The 22,332-nt window shown below is 35.4% G+C and overlaps 3 protein-coding genes across 6 annotated transcripts in view; 1 reads left to right on the top strand and 2 right to left on the bottom strand.

Annotated features, from left to right (window-relative positions):
* Positions 1-17,882, bottom strand: part of LOC134665393 (integrin alpha-8) — a 169,643-nt gene extending 151,761 nt beyond the window's left edge. For all 4 annotated transcript variants that reach the window (XM_063522329.1, XM_063522331.1, XM_063522330.1 and 1 more), the window contains exon 1: positions 17,598-17,882. In XM_063522329.1, coding sequence (XP_063378399.1) covers positions 17,598-17,743 — 146 coding nt within the window. In that variant the 5' untranslated portion in view covers positions 17,744-17,882. The remainder of the gene's footprint in view (positions 1-17,597) is intronic.
* The window catches only part of LOC134665434 (uncharacterized), a 579,666-nt gene that overhangs the window by 157,357 nt on the left and 399,977 nt on the right, over positions 1-22,332 (top strand). The window lies entirely within an intron of this gene.
* LOC134665449 (protein hobbit) overlaps positions 19,181-22,332 on the bottom strand; it is a 74,324-nt gene continuing 71,172 nt past the window's right edge. The window contains exon 41 of the mRNA XM_063522423.1: positions 19,181-21,724. Within this exon, the coding sequence (XP_063378493.1) occupies positions 21,662-21,724 (63 nt within the window). The 3' untranslated portion in view covers positions 19,181-21,661. The remainder of the gene's footprint in view (positions 21,725-22,332) is intronic.

Genomic DNA, 22,332 nt, shown 5'->3' with positions numbered 1-22,332 from the left:
TTCATGACATAGTGCATGGCCGCCATTCTGGATTCCAAAATGGTCATCATTTTCGAAAGTGGGGCCCCCTAAAACCTATAAAACGACATCCATGACGACTTTTATAACATAGTGCATGGCCGCCATTTTGGAATCCAAAATGGTCATCGTTTTCGAAATCTGCGCCCCCTAAAACCTATAAAACGACACCCATGACGACTTTTATGACATAGTGCATGGCCACCATTTTGGAATCCAAAATGGTCATCATTTTCGAAAGCGGGGCCCCCCAAAACCTATAAAACGACATCCATGACGACTTTTATGACATAGTGCATGGCCGCCATTTTGGATTTCAAAATGGTCATCATTTTCTAAATCGGGGCCCCCTAAAACCCATAAAACGACATCCATGACGACTTTTATGACATAGTGCATGGCCGCCATTTTGGAATCGAAAATGGTTATCGTTTTCGAAATCTGCGCCCCCCAAAACCTATAAAACGACACCCATGACGACTTTTATGACATAGTGCATGGCCGTTATTCTGGATTCCAAAATGGTCATCATTTTCGAAAGCGGGGCCCCCTAAAACCTATAAAACGACATCCATGACGACTTTTATGACATAGTGCATGGCCGCCATCTTGGAATCAAAATTGGTCATCGTTTTCGAAATCTGCGCCCCTTAAAACCTATAAAACGACACCCATGACGACTTTTATGACATAGTGCATGGCCACCATTTTGGAATCCAAAATGGTCATCATTTTCTAAATCTGCGCCCCCCAAAACCTATAAAACGACACCCATGACGACTTTTATTACATAGTGCATGGCCGCCATTTTGGATTTCAAAATGGTCATCATTTTCTAAATCGGGGCCCCCTAAAACCTATAAAACGACATCCATGACGACTTTTATGACATAGTGCATGGCCGCCATTTTGGATTCCAAAATGGTCATCATTTTCAAAATTGGGGCCCCCTAAAACGTATAAAACGACATCCATGACGACTTTTATGACACAGTGCATGGCCGCCATTTTGGATTCCAAAATGGTCATCATTTTCGAAATCGGCACTCCCTAAAACCTATAAATAGACACCCATCTCGACTTTTATGACAAAGTGTTTGGCTACCATCTGCATGCAAGACATTTCTATTATTTTTACGTACAAAAATGGCCCCCTGTCAACTTCCAACCGAGATTTAATCGATAATTTATTCGATTAATGTTCAGATTAATTCAATTTCAATCTATGTTAGGTCGACTAAACTAATCGTGATTAAAATTTGAGGATTAACTTTTTTTATTCCATTAATTAGTCGAATAAACAGTTAATCTAGTCCCATCTCTGACCACGTCATTTTTACACTTTGAGAATATCTGAAAACAAATGAACACAAGGAGCCATTTTGCAAATCCAGTAACTTTGTTATTACTTTTGACAGCGCGTGTCATGTGTCTACACAGAGTCGACACAAAGTCGAAACATTTGCGACTACTTTGTGACTGCAATATTTCTCAGCCTTAAACCATATTTATACATCATAATTAACAAGTTTCGTAGTATGTAAACGGTTATTTCTGTTATTTAAGTATAGTATACGCATCGAAGTACTAAAAATGCATCAAATAATATATTTATGAACACAAGCACTGAGAAGTAAACAATTTCATTTCCGGCTAAACTAAAACAATGTGGTGGCGCGTTGATTATATTACACTTAGTTTATCAAATCACTCGAGCAGTTTAATTCCCCATTATAATTTAAGTCCTATTGTAATATAAATGCAAACAATATATAATTACGTCTTGTAATCCGTTTTAGAGATGGCGTATTAATGTCACTTATTTTTATTTAACTATTTTCCCATCTGACAGTTTCCATTTGACAGGAACAAAATGAACGAATCAACGAATGATTTTGGCATAAAGTAGTCGCAAACCCGAAACAATGTGTGCACACGGCGACCACACTTTATGTCACTTTGTGTCATGTGTCGACCCTTCCCCATTTCTGGTAACTGTGTCGACACGGCGACGACTCTGCGACTGGAATTGTGACCGAAACAGACGGTGTCGACACAAGATGTGTCTACACCGTGTCGTAACGGCGACTGGAAATGGTTGTATGGGTAGTCAATTTTAAGTAAAATCCAGTAGTCAGCCGCATTTGAAATTACGTTATAATGCGGCTGACCACTGGAACTTCTTCACTTCACTTCGCGGATCCAATACTCAGCCATTGACGTTGCTCGGTACGTCGCCGCCAAAAATGTGTCCACATTTTTAAACCCTATCTCATTGAAATAAGGTTCAAAAGTGTATACATATTTATGACGTTAACTATACATAACTATCATTTTGCTTTTTCCTGGTAGGTATATGACTTTGTTTATTAATGATAGTTAGATCTGCATCAGAATCGTTTCATTATACCGAATAGATACCTTCTTCTTCCTCGCGTTATCCCGGCATTTTTGCCACGGCTCATGGGAGCCTGGGGTCCGCTTGACAACTTTTTTAGTTAAGTACATATATAGTACCTTAACTAACAAATTTCGTGTCATAAGAATTGTATGTACTTATAAGAAAAAACAATGATAATCATATTGTTGGTTATGATATAAATATAAGTGATTTTGATCAAATTATTATGAATATTATAAAGGCTGAGTACTGGCTACACAGAGGCTGCTTACTGGATTTTGGAGGCTGACTATTGGAGAAAAGTGCCACTTTTTGTTTAAACTTAATTAGATATATTATAAAGAGGATTGTTATTTTTTTTATATTTTGTTTTAAAATTATGATAAACAATTGATCTAACTATGTCATTTGTTTAATTATCCGACTAATCCTGTAGAAATGCCGAACGTTCAAACTTAAAAAAGTCGTTATAAGGCTGACTACTGGTGCCTTTACCCTTGTCGATGTTCTGAGAATGCGCCGCGCCTTGACCCGGATCGGCGCGTGCGCAGGGAGTTGCGCGGGCGCGAGATGTGGGCTGGAGGGTAATTATATGGACGGCTGATGAAACTGAGGAAACAGGCGCCTGTGGTACAGCCCAAGAGGCATATGATCGCGCTTTTAGCAATTATAATTAAATTAAAGTACTTATGTAAGTAATTTAAAGTACTTATACGGAAAGTGCTCTTTACGGCACTAGTACGGAAAAGTAGCAGCATATGTACATTATGTACTGTTAAAATATACTAAATCATTTATTTACATACAATATATATACAGTGGTACAACTAAACGAAATTAATAACTTGCTTAAATCTAAAATCTACTGTTAAATGCATATTCAGTACAGAAATGCTTGTGCCGCACAGTGCCGCAAACTGGTGGAATACCACCTTTAGACAGTAAGAATTACCTTTGTTCATAAAAATTCACGGGCTTGAATTAATTAAATTATGTTTTATCCCTTTCTTACAGATACATAAGTCAAAATGATAGATAAAGACGATTCATAGCTAATTCAGGCCAGTATCGCGTTACAAATAACGCCACTATAAGTAGTTCCCCTAGCTCACACATTTCACTTATTCAATATTCGTTCCTACTGGAATTAATAAGAACGAATCCAAAAATACAGCCGTATTCGAACAATGAGATACGTCAAATACTAGATATTGAAACGATATGGATTGGATATGTCAGTGTCAAACAAGTGTCAAAAGTGACGTTTTTGTTTGAAGAAACATCCATTTTGACACTTGTTTGACACTGACATATCTAATCCATATCTTTTCTTGATTTATTTATTGACGTATCTTAAAATTAGAATCGGGCCGATAGACTAAGTACAACTAGTACGATCCAGTGACAACTTGGGTGCGTTCACTGCGTTCCTAAATAATACGAATTGCAGAACTAAACTTGTCCAAAATTCGACTAGCTTAAATAGTCACATAAATTGCCTCAAGATCGTAAGTCACGCACATGTCACACGAGAAGGCGAAAAGTCACGTAAAGTGTGACTTTTGTGACCATCTGGCAGGCTGGACATATTTCTCATATCCGATATTCGTTCCTACTGGGATTAATAAGAAGGAAACCAAAAATTTGTGTTAAACGTTTCATAATCTTTCAACTTTCATGGGCATCGAAATATTTGAAAGGCATTTACGTAAACTAAGAAGAACAAACGATACCGCGTTCTATTCTACAGACAGCGACATCTACCGGAGAATTGCGTAAATAAAATCAAGTAGAAGTTAGACCAAGAAATGTCTGCAGCGATTTTGATAGCCCACGCAGTGCAAGTGTTATTTTAAACGTCAAACTTCTATGAAATTATAACGTATTAATATATAAATAACACTTGCACTGCGTGGGCTATCAAAATCGCTGCAGACTTTTCTTGGTCTCACTCTAGAGTCCGTCTACGCTTACATACCGCGTGTGGCCTGTAACAGGAGCAAATAATTAAAACATAGATTGTACTCCTCAAACGGTGACAGAAAAGTTATCAAAACAGCAACACCAAAAATGCAACCCTTATCAAAATGACCGACATATTGACCTTTCACGCTCTAATTATGCATTCGTATCGCAAATTCGCTAATTAAATACATAATTCGCAAATCGTTCAATAAAGAAAATGCCAACATCATTTACATCGCTCGTTCGCGTAACTTTTCGAGAACCTTTACAAGTCGTACATAATTCATTCTTATTACATAAAAATAGGTCTTAATTGATTGTGATATGACTACAATTACAACAACAAAGTCAAATATTATACGGCGTTATGAAAGTTATCAAAAATATTCACCGATTTCTTGCAATTTAAGCTTAAACCAGTTGCATTAAAGTCTTATTTAGAATTGTCAGCATAAATTACGCTTTTGCGAAAGTAATTTCAATCAATACGATGTCGCAAGTGCTCTGCTTTCCCCTGATTGATATAGTTTTGCTTTTAAATGTCAAACCGTTGCGACACACCGCCCTAAAAGGAACGGCCGATTTAGTGCGACGCCGTCGGGTAAAAGGTAAGGTAATGTGTGAAAGTAAGATTTAAATTGATAGCGGCTTGCGAAGCCTGAAGTCTAATTGACATTTCCATGTATTCAGAAATGGGTTTTATGATGGTGCGGCTTGTAAGTATTTTAACTTCACAAGTAAGTACCTACCTACTTACTGTATACTTATACAGTAAGAATTCACACCTGACAGAAGAAAAGCTTTCAAAGCTTTAACGAGTCGGGACGGTACAGGAGGGTCTGTCACTTTGTGGCCTGAATGGATTATTTTATACTCGACGTTCACACTTCATATCGATAAGAATATGCTGATCCTTACAGTTCATCTTGCTCGCTTGCTCCCTGCTAGAATCCATGAAAGTCATGTTTTCGTTTGACAGTTTAACACTGAACAGTGAACTTAACATTAAGTTACTAACCGAAGCTTTGATATTGAACATTATCAATTTATCACACCAAAATCGGTTTCCTAACATTTTCAGAATTATGTAAAGATTAATGTTTTTATGTAAGTGAAAGAGCGAGTCGGACTCGCGCAGGTAGAGGGTTCCGCATCATTACCAATGATCGGCGTGTGTGAGCCATTTGCCTTATAGTATGACGTAATATGACGTAAGACATGTCAAATTATAAGATAAATAGCTCACCCCCGCCGATCTCTGACCATTACGCCAACAACAACGGCAAAACAATCATGTTTGTTGTATGGAAACCCCACATAAATATTTATTTTTAGTATTTGTTCTTAGTATTTGTTGTTATAGCGGCAACAGAAATACCTACGTACATCATCTGTGAAAATTTCAACTGTCTAGCTATAACGGTTCTCGAGTTACAGCCTGGTGACAGACAGATGGACAGACGGACGGACAGCGGAGTCTTAGTAATAGGGTCCCGTTTTTACCATTTGAGTACGGAACCCTAAAAAGCTTCTAAAATAAGGCCTAATAGATAGAATGATATTGTCTAATCCAAATTAGATTTCGGGATTATTGCCATGACTGTAGGTTTACAATAGCAATATTAACAAATCGGTGACACCATGACACAAAAGGGGCCATACATTGCTAGTCTTGGCCATGTCATGAGTTGAAGTTACAATAAGTCAAATACCGCTCCAGTCTTTCAGAAGATTCACCTCCCATTCAATGTCAATGTGTGCCTTTTTGTCAAAGTTACGCATTTTTGTACCTTAAGCCTTGGTAATAAAGCGTAATCTGTATATGCACATTTGACCGTCCATATTCAATAACGATACCATTCATACAGTGTTAATTGTTCTGGGTCGTTATTTTTGAATGTAAACCGCTTTGACCTTGCAAGCAGTTAACGAGTCATTAATTAGCGAGAATTGGCAGTGAACCCCCATTATTTGAGCGAAGGGCAATTATCGCAAGATGGTACAGTCGCCATTAGATATATCGGAGCGGCCGAGGTGCTCAAAACTATCTGAACACGCAGTCCAGCGCCTTGACAATAGAGCCGTGTTCAGATATTGTGAGCACCATGGCCGCTCCGATATATTCGATGGCGACTGTTCTTTTCTTGAGCTGTTCGGGGTTCACCATTTTGCAGTTTTGTTGCAGAACGGATTATTTACGATTGACCGACGGACCAATTGATCACTAGATGTCGCTGTTGCATTTGAAGCTATTTCTACATCGCACGCATTTGTTTCATAGACATAATATAAATAAAATTTTAAATGTGCCAATTAAGGAGCACTTCAAAAAAAATTACGATTGTCAAATTTTAAAATCAAAATTGATTGCTAGTGATCAGATAGAAATTATGTCAAATTGTAATTAAATACGTGACTACGAAGTCATAATTAGTCTGTCAATTAGCCTGCAATTAAAACTGCATTTTTGAATGAAGGCCCTTCTCCATATCTATAACATAATAAGGCAGCCAGCGATGGAAACCTGGCTCTATGAATGCTGTTTGTCCATTTAATACTATATACCGGGTGTGGCCTGTAACACGAGCAAATAATTAAAACATAGATTGTACTCCTCAAACGGTGACACTTTTGTTCAACAACTTTTAAAAATTATGAAGTACTTAGACTCCTTATTTTTCATACAAAATAAATATTATCTTTAATGGACGCCATCGCCACGCCATATCATTGTGATTGACGTTGCTTGTCACGCCTTAAACATAACAAAATTCGCAATACATTGCATCTTAGAATAAACTTTAAAGTGTATTAAAAATCAAACCACAAGTTATTTTTAAAAGTTGCTGAACAAATGTTGGTCAGTATGAGGAGTACAGCCCACAGTTTAATTTTTTGCTCGTATTACAGGCCACACCCGGTATACAGAGAGGGTCCTAATAACTCATACAACTTTTAACATATTTTTCTACCTGACATAAAAAACCTGCTGTCACCTCTATTGACAATGACTTAAGTTTCAAGATGACATGTACTGGGACCGCGTCGAGCACCAGTACGTTTACCTTATTCCTTAGTCAAAAATCTGCAAGCAAACTTATCCTAGTAATCAATCGACGTCATAACACCACACCACTCTTCGTCAGTCGTCTCATCATCATTGGCCACAGCATATTTACACATAATAGTAGCAGCGACTAAAGAAAAGGTATTTTGAGGAGTTTACAGAGGGGAGTCTACAGCTTACATTGACTGCGATGACTGTATAGACCAATGGCCGATCGGCTTTTCTTGTTAGTCATCTATCCGTATAATTTTACCGTTGAGCAACCAAAGGCGCATCGGAGGAAAAGTTGAAATTTAAGTATTTTGTTCTAAATAGGAAATCACTAAATTAGAAATACTTATTATACTACTAAATTCAATACATATTTAAAAAAAAAACACTCGTTTTGGTAAATATAGGAGTAGGTAATGTTTGAAGATACGTGAGTTTACAAAACCTACACCCACGTAGTACCTATTACTGCCCCTGTTGTAAAACACACAACCATGCAATAAGACTTCTTGACTGTGCTAGTTATTATCGCATAGCCGAGGATCTAGCACATGTTATCAGCCCACCGGTTGTTTCAAAAGCGCACAATGGGCGGATTATGCATAGCGAGCGCACGCGCAGCCTGCCACAGAATACTTTAAACAGAAAGTTCTCTTCATACAGCGTAAATTATGGCTAAAACCTTTTATAGCTAGATTAGCTAGAATCATAACTTCAACTCTTCTTTAATGCACTAAAAAAGGAAACAATTACAGAAATACAGATTTTTTTATAACATAAGTAAAGTTAACAAAAGTAGTATTAAGAGGCTATTTTACTTCCACTTAAAATGATTTGCCACAATATTCGACTTGTATTTCTTTCTTTAAAAAAATTATTACTACCTACATCAATTTTTTTTTGTCGCAAAGGATAACATGACAATGCATGCACATTCGTGCAAAGCAACATGTCTTTATGTAATACGTGTCTTTATGTATGTAGACTAGGGTTGCCAACCGTACTATATTATATAGTATTGTACTATATTTTGGCTCTCTGTACTATATATTTTTGGAAAAATATATAGTACGCTAAAATACTATATTTTCGATCAAACGTACCCATGTTTAGTATTTTATCTAAAAGTACTATATTTTTTGAAATGTACTATATTTTTGATGCCTTATTCTGGAAAATACTACCAAAAAAAAGTTGGCAACCCTAATGTAGACTGATACATATTTCGCCCTAGTAACGAAGTGCACTTTCTGCACCATTTGTTTACAGTCAAGTGTAAAGACGTTGTATGTACACATTAGTTATTCCGTGAGGCCGACGCAAGCGGGTCACGGACGGCGCCTGCGCAGAGATGTCGCAGAAAGCGTGTACATTATACCATTTATACCCCAGTAGCTGTCCCCGCGGCTCTGCTCGCGTTGGATATTTTCAGTGATTTTTCTTATACTCTTTCTTGCATACGCAATTTCATCAAAATCTATTTTTGTCTTGTCTTGTCAGACAGTAACACCCATAATAAATAGAAGATCATAGTAGAAAAATGTTTAAGTCACTTTCTATACTTTCTAAAAGGGTCCCAAATTCTTATGTGCCCAAGGGCCTCAGCATAGTAGGGCAGGGGGCATATATTTACCACCATAATTTGGAGTTTAATTAAAAATGGTGGAGTTCAATTTTGATTAATTTTTGACATCCTTCTGCCATATTAAGGGTTAAGACGGCCCTGATTTATACGTCAAATTTCGTAGAGATTTGATATTAATGATGACATGACATTGTCACACTTTGCCATTACAAATGCCATGCCGAATCTTAGTCCGACTCTATGTAGTGAATAGATTCAAGCATTATTACAAAATATTTATATTATATTTATGTATACATAAAAGAAGCCTTTTCGCGGATTAGCAAAGTAATATTTTGGTTTTAATTCTACTCTATATACTCGTAGAGATGTGAGTTTAAATTTGTACGACAACTAGACCTTGAGATATGGATACACAACCGGTTTTTTCATTAGCGGTCATCATTAGATGTTTACTCGGTATTTACCACTCGATCGTTAGCTTCTTGTTCATTCGGCACATTTGGAAAAAAATAATTATTAAAATAATTTAAATTGTAGGTACATCTTGCAATTATAAAAAAAACTACTGTCTGTTAGCTCTTCAATTACGCTAACCGCTGAACCAATTCAGTTAAAATTACAGGTACGTAAAACCTTGGTATTATATGGGGATAGCTCTGGATAGCTCGAGTCCCGGGGAAGGATCATACTTGCGCGCTACCCACCATTTGTATACCTTATAAATATCTAAATAGTCTAAGTATGTAAGTAGATATATATGACGAATATAAACTGAACACTACCAAGGTTATAGTCCTTGACACTACGTATGATCAAGACAAGTATGATATAGCTCTTCAAACTCATACTTACGTCCATTTCTACCGCTTATAACGATGTCACCCTCGAAAAGGGTAAAGCCACGCTACCAATTAGCGTATCAAGAATCTCTAGATACTTTTTAATTAATACAGACCAGACGACGCGTTCACTTTCAAAGGGAGCGATAACGGGGGGTTATCACGAGATGTCGCCGGCATTACTATAAGTGGTTGATCATAGCTCCTTAACGCTTGCCATTCGATTTTAAACCTTTCCAAAACAGGATAAAGTTAATTTTTGAATGAACACCGTTGCAAATTCATTGCAATGTATTTGACACATTTAATGCAGTTTAGATCAATTTATTGATAGTTTCGGTCTGGCGCCGAATGTGCATGAAAATATTATTATTTAGATTTGTATAGCTACTGTAATTTTCTGCAATTTGTATATGACTCGAGTTTTACGCATATACCTACAGATACTAGTCTGCGTAGAATGATGATATTATATGATTGATAAAATCTATTTTAATATGTCCTTCCCCAAACCTCTCAAACTATCTCTATACCAAATGTCATCTAAATCGGTTAGCGGTTTAAGCGTGAAGAGGTAACAGATATACAGAGATATTTATAATAAGTATCTATTAGGAGGGATTAGTATAAATCTTGGGCGATTTGTATGCTCATCAATAATATTAAGCTAATACATATAATAATACATAAATGTGTCAAAACACGTAATTATCTAAAAAAACTTAAAAATGTACAGAATTCCATCCTCATCTTTAATTAAATGTACGCTACACGTGTTAAACATTCCAAAGCCATTTTTTCCCTATTCAATTTCAAAAAAGCATCCGTCAAAGGTCATTGAAGAATGCCTGTATATCAACATGTAAATATTACCACCAACATCTTTTGTAACTAACCTATCCTAACCTCGACTAAAAAGTAAAAAAAAACCGGGCAAGTGCGAGTCGGACTCGCGCACGAAGGGTTCCGTACCATAATGCAAAAAAAAACAAAAACAAAAAAAAAGCAAAAAAAAAAAACGGTCACCCATCCAAGTACTGACCCCTCCCGACGTTGCTTAACTTTGGTCAAAAATCACGTTTGTTGTATGGGAGCCCCATTTAAATCTTTATTTCATTCTGTTTTTAGTATTTGTTGTTATAGCGGCAACAGAACATACATCATCTGTGAAAATTTCAACTGTCTAGCTATCACGGTTCGTGAGATACAGCCTGGTGACAAACGGACGGACAGACGGACGGACGGACGGACGGACGGACAGCAAAGTCTTAGTAATAGGGTCCCGTTTTACCCTTTGGGTACGGAACCCTAAAAAATAACACCGAGTGAATAGGATAGTAATGATGATACGATTACGTATTCAGGATACCACGCACAAGTATTTCCTCTCTTTCACACTCCAAGAATATGCAGAGGTAGAGCATTGTTCCGATTTAGATCCTGGGCTTGTATTCCAATCTCTTATCGAGCGAATCACCTCAGGACTACCACCACAATTAGGACCGCAAAGTACAGGTTATCCTTACGATTCGCGAGTCCAAATTATACTGGGAAATGCAGATATCGCAGTAGTAAGGTTTGTAAATATTCTGATGGTATCGCGTCACGTCAGCGATATCGTGGCGATCTCACGTACGTTCTCGGAATAGGTCGCTTCACAGGTTGTTGGTTGGTTGTTGGTTCATAGGTTGTTGAAGGCTGATAACGGAGTTTTTTGTTGCTGCGCGTGAGTTTGCTGTTTGCGAACCGTTTGATAGTATTTAATTTTAATTTTCATAGATTGTAGCAAAATAACAACGTTTAAAATAATAGCTTTGTTTCCAATCGCCCTACGGGTTGAATTGACAAAAAAATGTTTTCTCAGTGGAGTTCTAAAATTTATTTAACATGTGATAATAATTTATTGTAATGGATCTGTTAGATACCTACCTCAGACATCCTCAAACCTGGATCGATTGCATTATGTCATCTTCGTTCCCTGGGCCTAAAGTAATAATATTAATAACTGTAGCTTACCTACATAACATGTAAGCTCAAAAACTTTTTTGTACGAGTTAAGGTTATGCGTCTTTCCAGTGGACATCATAAATAAAACAGACTTTAAAGCCTAATTTTCGTACTTTATCCTAATATGCATGTTAAAACTTTCTACTTCTTAAAATGTTTATGGTGTAGTCAACTTTTGTAATGTCCACAGAAAAGACGCTGGTTTTTCCTAAAGTTTTTGACTTAAAACTGACCTGTGAAGAGTGAAAAGCTAGAAATTACAATATGACAAGTAAATTTCTAAAAACTCTGTAAGTATATTAAACAAAACCCGAAACGAATGTGCGCGTTAAAATGAATGACCACTTTTTTTCCCACTACAAACAATTTCACTAACAGAAAAAACTCGAGCGGATCCTTTTATCTGGCACCCCGACAATAGCGAAAATAGTCATTTGGGGCGGAAACACATGCGCGACACATGCGCGTGCGCCCCTTTTTAGCTTCTTTCCGTGATGCAGGTCTGTTGTTGAGGCGAGGGCAAGCGAGGTTTCGGCTCTACCGAACCAGTGGGTCTAACCAAAGCCACAATAATTGTTTTTATAAATTATGCTGTAAAAATCTTTTTTTCGTTATTTACGAAACATGTTACTGTACTGTACGAAATCAAATCATGTCGCGAAAAAATGTATTAAATTTTCCGTTGAGTTAAGAAAACGCCATACGTTTTTTAGGGCATACCTGCAGTGAAAAAGTTGAATGTATTTTATAGAACTCTATCTATCCTCCAAATTTTATCGAAATCTGGCAAACAAAAAACATCTGTAAAAACTAGGTCAATACCTAAATATGGCACCAAAGAAGAGTCTTTCTTTACGACGGTAGAGTTAGACCAAGAAAAGTCTGCAACGATTTTGATTTCGCAGTGCACGCGTTTTTTATACATCATAATTTCATAGAAGTTCGACGTTTAAAATAACACTTGCACTCAGCACTGCGTGTGCTAACAAAATCGTTGCAGACTTTTCTTGGTCTAACTCTACTTACTTTTAACTTCCATCATGTAGGTAATTACTAATTACTTATTGGTTTTGTATTTTTTTAGGTGCCTACCTAATTTACCTATAAATAATTACGATAGTTATCTCGAGGTCACATTAATACTGGTTTTTCTGAGACTTGCATATCTTTGCCCCAAACTCCAAAGTGATGGGAATACAGAGGCGCGGGCGCATTTCTGGCTTAAAAGAGAAAGGTCGGAAACGACAGGCATTGCAATACACATCTAATATCTTGCGCAGTGGTATTAAATGAAATGCGACTTTAACGTTACAATAATAAGAGTCAGGGTGAATGAATGAAAAATTGGCTGTTACGTTACGGCTTTTGGAAAGCGCACTGGGTGTCACATGGTGGTGTTAGGGGTGTCATTTAAATGTTGTAATACATTTGGACATTTAAGCAGTAATTTGTACTTAATGACGTATAAAACTGAACCATTCTCAAATTTCTAGGAACAAGGAATGTAAAGTTTTTAAGAAGTCCATGTTGTAGGAAAAGATCTTAAGGAACATTCAAATACCACAATTCCAACTAGTTATGATTAAAATATTCTGAAGAAATTATTTTTTTAAATGAAGTACCTAAACCTATGTCCCTACATATGTACCTATTTAGGATTACGTAACGATCACGTGCAACTTTCAATAAAATTGATTCAGTGTGTTGTGTTGTTGTTTTGTTTGTATGTTTTTTATCAATTATTAAAAATAACTAACTTCTGAACATAACTTGAAACAAATAAAAATACTTGACTTGAAGAAAAAACCGGACATTTGCCAGTCGGACTCACCCAACGAGGGTTCCGTACTTTTTAGTATTTGTTGATATAGCAGCAACAGAATTATAATCATCTGTGAATATTTCAACTGTATCACGGTTCATGAGATACAGCCTGGTGACAGACAGACGGACAGTGGAGTCTTAGTAATAGGGTCCCGTTTTTACCTACCCTTTGGGTACGGAACCCTAAAAATTAGAATAAGAAAACCATACACGTGCGCCGCTGTTACTCATGGACCATGACCGAAAAAAACACAGCCCTACGCCCTTTCCTCTTGATTTATGGGTCCAAATCAGCTTTTTCGTCATCGGAGGTCATTAAGGAACAAGTGGCCTCTATCCTCTAATGGCACAGATAAGTAATGTTCCATTTGCGGTGCAGCTGTGGCTGTGGGTTTATTGATTAGTGATTGGGGCTATTGACTGGTGGAATAACATGTTTTAATCTAGTTTTAAAAGGATCGCAACTTGGGTCGTCAGACACTATGGACCGTATTTTACTATCACTTACCTTTATGTGTACCACCAAGGGCCCGTTTCTCGAACGGTGTTAGACTAATATTATTAGTCCATGAACTATCAAATCCTATGGGTTGCCATGACAACACACTACCTAATAATATTAAGACTAATAGCGTTCGAGAAATGGGCCCCAGTTTACACTGACAAAAAATACGTTAGCATATTAGTGAGAGCGAAATTATAGAATGTAAGTTACGCAGACGCTAGCGAATATGTCAGTTTGATATTGTTAAGGCAGTTGTGGTAACTTGGTAAGGTGTCATCCGAGGTTAATGTTTAGTATCGCCTTCTTTTGTATTGCTTACTTATAAGCCCTTTGCTTTTAATTATTTTTTTCTATTATATTACTTTAATATTCCTATTAATGTTATAAAACGCGAAAGTAACTCTTTAACCCTTCTTTGCATGATTTTTTTATTTTTGCCCGTAATTAATATATGTGTCACGTAATTGTTTACTGATTCTGGGAAAAATAGTAAAAAAAATTACATCATCGATTTTCACTGCGAAATCAGTGTCAGAAGTTGCATAGGCTAAATCTTATTTTTGTAAATATATAACTATTAGTAAGGAGTATCAGAAAAAAATTACTGCCATCAGAAAGGTACACTATTTGTGATATTCCTATGATATAGTTTGTAAATATAAAATAATTACAAACCCTGAAAAATCTGCCCAAAATCACATACTAAAAATCATCAACTTCCAGGTTTTTCTAAATTTTCCGAAATTTCGTCTTTAAACAAATGTATTTTTTATAAATTAAAATACTGCGTAAATTTATGTCAAAAATCAGAAAATGGATTAGTGTTGAAACTTGACAATGTTAAAAATAAATATCAATCACCTCCGAAAGCACCTTTATTTCATAGGACAATGTTATGATGGAAATTTCCATCACCATGCAAAGAAGGGTTAAGTATGTCTGTCTGTTTCGAATTTATTCCTTTGATGCAAACTTTTTATTCTCAATCGTAGGTGACAAGCGTGTTGTCTTCAGAGTTAATAACCATGATAGCGTATTATGGATGGTTTTATCCACGTGATAAAATAACTTCACTAAGTCGCTTTTTAGCACCGTAGAATAGAAAGTGACAGACACCGTTTTATCACGCTGTCAAGTAGACAAGAACGACCATCATATCCGTACTGACTAGTCTACACTAATATTCTAAATGTATGCTGACATTGCTGACTCTACCTTTATGTTACTCTACTAAATTCACCATGATATATTTAATAGGTATTACACCATTTCAGGTAATGAATAATTGTTCTGTCGATTGAATAACATTGAATAACAAATATGCTACTAACCTGTCATCTCACATTTACTGAAAGTGAAAGCATAGTTTCGGTAAATCCCAACGCATTACTTACCTAATTTACCCATTGAACCTATTTCTTAATTTGCGCTAATTGATATTACAAAACAACAGATTTTGCTTACAAAGTAAACAAACATTTAGTGCACTGCATATTTGCGATATTACGATAAAGATAAACTTTAAACTCCTTTTGAAAAGCCATAATGTATGGTTAAGAATTTTTTAGTGCGGTTCCTAGGAATTACTCTAAATATACTCTATAGTAATGTAGGATTGTGAGTATTTGTGAGCGAAAAACCAGACTTGCTTAAAAAATAAAAATTACAAAAATATTCAGGTAAGTAAATGAATTTTCTTAGTATTTGCGTAGGTGTTAAGTTTGTTTACTCTGCCTAAATATATTTAGGTAGCTACTTAGGTACGAACTCGATTAATCTTGCCTTTTAATATTTATCTTCTTAGGGTCAAGGTGCTAAGATATATAAATTGTCACTTGAGAATGTTATGCACATTATGCTTATCGTAAACAGACTAAAACATATATTATGCTTGCGTTGCTGATGCTGACCCTGATTTAAACTTATGAGTAATATGAGTATGTAAATAAGTATTATTTAACAGCTGCTGAGTTGCAAATTGAGTTAAACATGTTTCTTACACCCGTTTGCGTAAAATGTTTCTTTGTAAATAGATATATACAATTGTTAAGATCGTTTACATTGTACTTCAGTCACTTTATTCCCAATAAAATAATAATTATTTAATCATTTAAATAATTATTTATTGGGAATAAAGTAATTGAAGTACAATATTGTATTAACACCGTATAACACAAGTAATTACTATTTATTGGCTTGAAAGGTCACTTGTGGTAATACATTTGATTTCGGTTTGTCCAAAAAAAATTATCATACAATAAAATGTAACGTTGATTTACAGACAAACATATGTCAGATAAGATCTTCTTCTTAGTGTCAGATCATGTTCATGTCAGAATATAAAATATTATTTAGTAAAAAAATTAGGGTTAAAATAATATTCATAATTCCCGTAATTTCGAGCAAATTCTACCATTTTATGGTACGAATAAAAATCCTTATATCCTATATTATCAGAATAAGAGAGCCTTAGTCTGAGGGCCTACTGCGAACCACGTTTGACGTGTTGCCTCCCTGTCACACTTACGTACTAAATTACAAGTGCGACACAGAGGCAACACGTCGAACGTGGTTCGCGGTAGGCCCTCTGAACCAAGAATTCTAAATGAAACATCTCAGTCGCGAATCAATTCGCAGTTGCCGAGTGCGAAATTAACCAACTCCGGCGATGATGTCAGCGTACCAATCGATGGAACACCATAAAACACATATACGTGATGCCCACACTGTTCACTGACACGTCTTGTACCTTATTACGGTGATATTAAGGCCTATGTTCGGTTAAGTAGTGCCCACACACCAAACCAATGACGAACGTGATTGTTTATCGATATGGTGTTCGCGGTCAAAAAAGGTAACGGAGAGAAGAACATATGTAGATATGTAGTATATGTACCTATTATCTAAGGTTTAAGATACTTTATATAATAGGTAGACTAGGTGGGTGCCATTTACTGCCAAATTTACCTGAGTTTTATGTAACTGATCCACTTTGAATAAAATATAAATAATAATATAAAAAATCTAAATGTGTTTAGGTTTGTCAAAATTTTAGTTGAACGAATTAATTGAAATTGAGGGAACCTTTGAATATGTTTTTTTTTTAAACTTATAGCTAGAGTAAAAAGTTAGGAAATACCTAACATAGAAACATTTGACAGAATATTTTCTAAATTTTCCTTATTTGCTTTGGAATGGTTTTATTTTTTATTTAGAATTTCAAGAACTTTCTGAAGCATCATTTTTACTAGCTTTAAAACTACTAATAGCTAGTTCTAAACCTAGCAGTATCAGTAAATATGGTTAACCTTGGCTGAAATCACCTGTACTATTAAAAAAAAATATTTTTAATACTTGTAAGTACTATTAAAAAAAATATTTTTAATACTTACATTTTCTGGCCTTTATCAACATGCGCTTGCACTGTGAATCCAAACATAGAGTCAGCGCTACCCTTATAAACCACCCTGGACGGTATGTCCACATTGAACCCTAACACCCCCACTACGCACAACAAGACACCAAAATACACCGCCATTGTCTAAAACACAACACTCTTTAAAAAAAAAACACTATTTTTTTTTATTTAAAACTCGTCCACATGATTCGTTCGTATCGAGTTCGAAATTTAAAGCGACCGTGACGTGCGCTCTGCCCGACGGTCGCGGTGCAACTGACTGGCTGAATGCGCGGTGAGGTAAGACTGTAAAAGAAAAAAGAAAAACGTTTTCGCGCGTTTTCTTGGGATGACCGAGATCGTATTTTCGTGCGTTTATTCATGAAGTTTACGGTATGAGTGTGATGCCCTTGAGGTGACTATTAATTCTTGTTATATTATACAGGCTGGTTTTCTTTGAATCCATTATGTCACCGTAAAATTATAAACACTCGTCAGTTTATAATCTCGCTAGTTGAAATATAAACTGACGGTAGGGAGATTACAAACTAACCTAACCTACGTTAGATTGTAAACTAACGTGTCCACAATCTTACGGTGCCATATACTACGTTTTGACGTATACCGGGTACATTCATAGAAACAACGTACCTAACCTACCTAGAGTTCGATCAAGAAAAGTATTCAACAATTTTGATAGCCTACGCAGTGCTAGGGTTATTTTGTGTTTTTGAGGTTTGACGTTTAAAATAACACTTGCGCTGCGCGGGCTATCAAAATCGCTGCAGACTTTTCTTGGTCTAACTCTATTGCCTTATCGCATTTTTTAAGAATATGGCAAATTCGACTGTTTCTTCTATAGTTCGTTTTTTTTAGCATTAGAAAGAACTTCATAGAAGGTAAGCGATCATCTTGACATGTCTTTTAATCGAAAAACGCTTTTTAAAAATCAATAACTATTACTTATGAAAGCAGAAGAATACAAATGGTCGTATTAGATTCATAATTGTTACATATTTGCCATAACTTATTTAAAATGTGTTTTTCAATTAAAAGACACATCAAGATTGTTTACTTACTTACTCACTTACTTGGTTGGCGCGATGACCCAAAATGAGTCTTGGCCTCCAACACAAGAGCACGCCACTTTGATCGGTCCAGAGCGGTATCCCGCCAGCTTGTTTACCTTATTTCTAATGCTAAAAAAACGAACTATAGACTTATCAATTATGGCATTCGTTAATTTTATCAAAAGAGGTTTTTATAAATTATAATTTATTTGATAATGGTTTAACTACCAATTTTAATCCATAGACTATACTGCAAAACGTAATTCAAGACCAAAAAAAGTGAGACAATGTTGCCACTGCAATCATTTGTTTGTAAAATAGTAAATTCCTTTTGATAAATGATCACGCTAAGATAATTTATTTATTAGTAATTTTACTCATATGATTTAAAAAAGTACTTTTATTTACTTATTTTTGCATAAATACAAGACGCGCTAGTAAAAAGTGGCTACATTTTCCTACTTTTTATGGTCTTGAATTACGTTTCCCAGTTTAATAAAACGACAAATTGATCACGTCGACATTTAATAACAAATTGTTTAGATAACATACATCACATTAAATATCCATTATAAAAAAATAACAAATCATGTATTGTTAGGTAAATACTGAATCTATTCTAATATTTAAGGCTGGTATTCCACCTATCCAATTTCTTTGTCCAATGTGTATTGCGTCTCACATTTCGCTTTAATGAAAGAGTGAGACGCACTGACGTTGGACAAACAAATTGGACAGGTGTAATACCACCCTAAGCTGCGACTGGTCGTCAGCTAAATAAAATATCTTTCTATTTCTCATTTTCCAAGTCGCTACATATTTTTAAATCAAAGGAAAAAAAAGTATAATTTGTATATGTATTTGACTTATGTATTAGTAGGAAAGGGATGAAACATAATTTAACTAAATCAGGCCCATCAAATTTTATGAATAAGTGGGTTAGCTCTTAACCAGTCGCAGTATTGCCAGTTTAAACATAAGCCTAAGCTCACTATTTAATAATTATATTTGGATGAAACTTATGATGTAGTAGTATATTTAAGACCTGTGCACACCGGCTGCGTGTGCGCAGACGTGCACGTGCGCGTGCACTAAAATGCCGGAACCGTGCGCGCACGTCACGCAAGCGGTGTGCCGACTCTCAAAAGGATCTGTATATTACAACCCGCACGTCTACGTTTATTTTATTTACGTCTACATGATTCACGCCTAGTACACGCAGCCGGTGTGCATAAGCCTTTAGCTAGATTGATAAAAGTGACGTTTCCAAGCAAAAGGTACCTACTTGATTTTTTCGTCAATAATGGCGAGTACTTGTATCTTTGTAACGGTACCTTGAGCCTAATTGGCAACCTTTTGCCTGAACGCGGCAAATTATTATAAAATTAAACATTATTTTCTTTTATTTTCATATTCTATAAAAAATCTTACTATATTTTTATATGAGAAGTGATTAAATAAAACATAATATTTTCGACAGTCTTACCTACGTAAAAATCTCATTAACTTTTACTTCAAATTAAATAATGGAATTTCAATAATATCTTTAAAATTAATCAAATAATTTATAAAAAGAATACTTAAATAATACATCAATTTACACATTAATATAAACATATTTGAAATAAAACATTTTAAAAATGGAAGAGCTCATAAAAGTTTAAATTACTCTCATTGAAATTGAATTATACAAAGAGAAATGGGAAAAATCGATCTAGCTAGGTGTTATCTCTGGGAAAACGCGCATTTTTAGTTTTTATGTTTTCCGAGCAAACCTTGGTCTCCTAGATATTTATGATTATGTGTTAGGGGCTATTCATAAATTACGTCATGGACATTGGATGACGGTAGCACGACGTAAAAGGAAACGGGGTCATTCGAATCATGATTTTTGGATGATTTTAGGGGGGGATCCAAAATCGTCAAAAATCGATGACGTAATTTATGGACAGCCCCTTATCAAAATCGCTGCCGATTTAGCTTGGGGTGACTCTAAAATACCGATTTTTTCACTTAATTGAATTAAATTAAACTGAGTGGTGAACAAAAAGTTTAAAAAAATGTGTCTCTTTAGATGTGTAAAAAAGCTTAGTACATAATTATTATTAAATTGACGTTTTATATCTCACTCTATGGAATTCATTTCGTTCGTCAACAATTAATGAAAAACACGTCAAATCTTCTCTTTTACATTAATCATAATCCATAATGACGCCCATAATATTAATACATAAATGTTAAAAATTATTTCGTCATTACATTCTAGTTCTATGAATATCACGGCGTATATATTTAACCCTATCGTGTAACTATTTTATATTTGGTCTTCTATAATCGATTAAGATCTTAAGTCGCTGGTCATCTTAGGACCTTGTCGTTTTAAAAATTAAGGAGCAATAAGTTAATTTTAATGAGATATCGTGGTTTGGTTACTATGAAATGGTTGCAAAATGTTCAGCGAATTTTAAACAACAATATTAAAAATTAAATGTGTAACACAAACTACTGAAAATATGGAATTTATTGAGAATCGAGATTTATTAATGTAGGTTGTTTCTTTTATGATAAGTTTAAAAATTTAACCTGCATATGTACTAGCTTTATGTGTCATACATATTCATAGTGAAGTGCGTGATGGCAACAAGTGAGAAACAGTAAAAAGTTAAAAAAATTGTAAAAGACTTAAGAACTGTTGAGACTAATAAAAAACAGTTAAGTTAAGGTATCTAAATTTTTCAGCAGTCGGTGTTGCACACTGTATAAATACAACTTTCACAGATTCGTATTCCAACTTTTTCTGACACAGTATAATAACCCAAAAAGTATACGAGTTACGTTACAATTTCGCTTAAACGGAACATCGATATACAACTTTCCGAAAATTAACTGGTAACTAGTGCCTACACTAGCCTGGACTATGCTTAAACTATGATTCTAAAGTGAATCTTATGCAGTCTGCGTATGGTTCGTTTTAGAATAAATGCTTGCGCTAGGATTTGGAGAACTTGAATACGCCTGGGGTGCTCTTCTTTTGAGGTTTGTTCTCCGCTACCTAGAAATGTATGGAGATTTATTTTCAAGTAAAAATAAATAGGGAATTATGTGAAGCATTACTATAATTTTGTTATCGTTTAATCAGTCAACTTTTAGATACCTATTGACAATAAAACTATCCTCCTAAGGCCCAGCCATACAAATATAAAATCCAGAATTTGCCACTGAATTTGAACCTTTAGCGCAGGGAATAGAGTTGATTTTGGTTTTGTTTGAAAAATGAACGAAACAAAACAAATGCGACTCTGTTCCAATTGAATAAGATTTAAATTTCATCGAACTGAATAAGTACTATAGGTAGGACCTTGGGCTTTAGGAGGCTATTGTAAACCAACTTATCTTGAATCGTATGATCCAATCGCGCCTTCAAACTAATCAAAGTTTAACTTTGCTGCTGATAGAAAACAATGAGCAAGACCGTATTTTGCTCACTGTAAACAGTGAGGAAAAGTTATTTTGTTTTATGTAGCTTTTGCCATTGTATTATCGGTTTCGAATTCGGTCTGGGTCACTGGTCAGGGCAGTGCCGGATTTAGACATTTGCCGCCCGTAGGCTATGCCGATTTTGCCGCCCCTCCCCTATCCACCTCGTTTATAGCTTTTTAA

This window comes from Cydia fagiglandana, chromosome 6 (genome assembly GCF_963556715.1).
Source record: "Cydia fagiglandana chromosome 6, ilCydFagi1.1, whole genome shotgun sequence".
NCBI lineage: Eukaryota > Metazoa > Arthropoda > Insecta > Lepidoptera > Tortricidae > Cydia > Cydia fagiglandana.
Note: the sequence above shows the minus strand (reverse complement) of the source record. Positions and strands in the feature narration are given on the sequence as shown.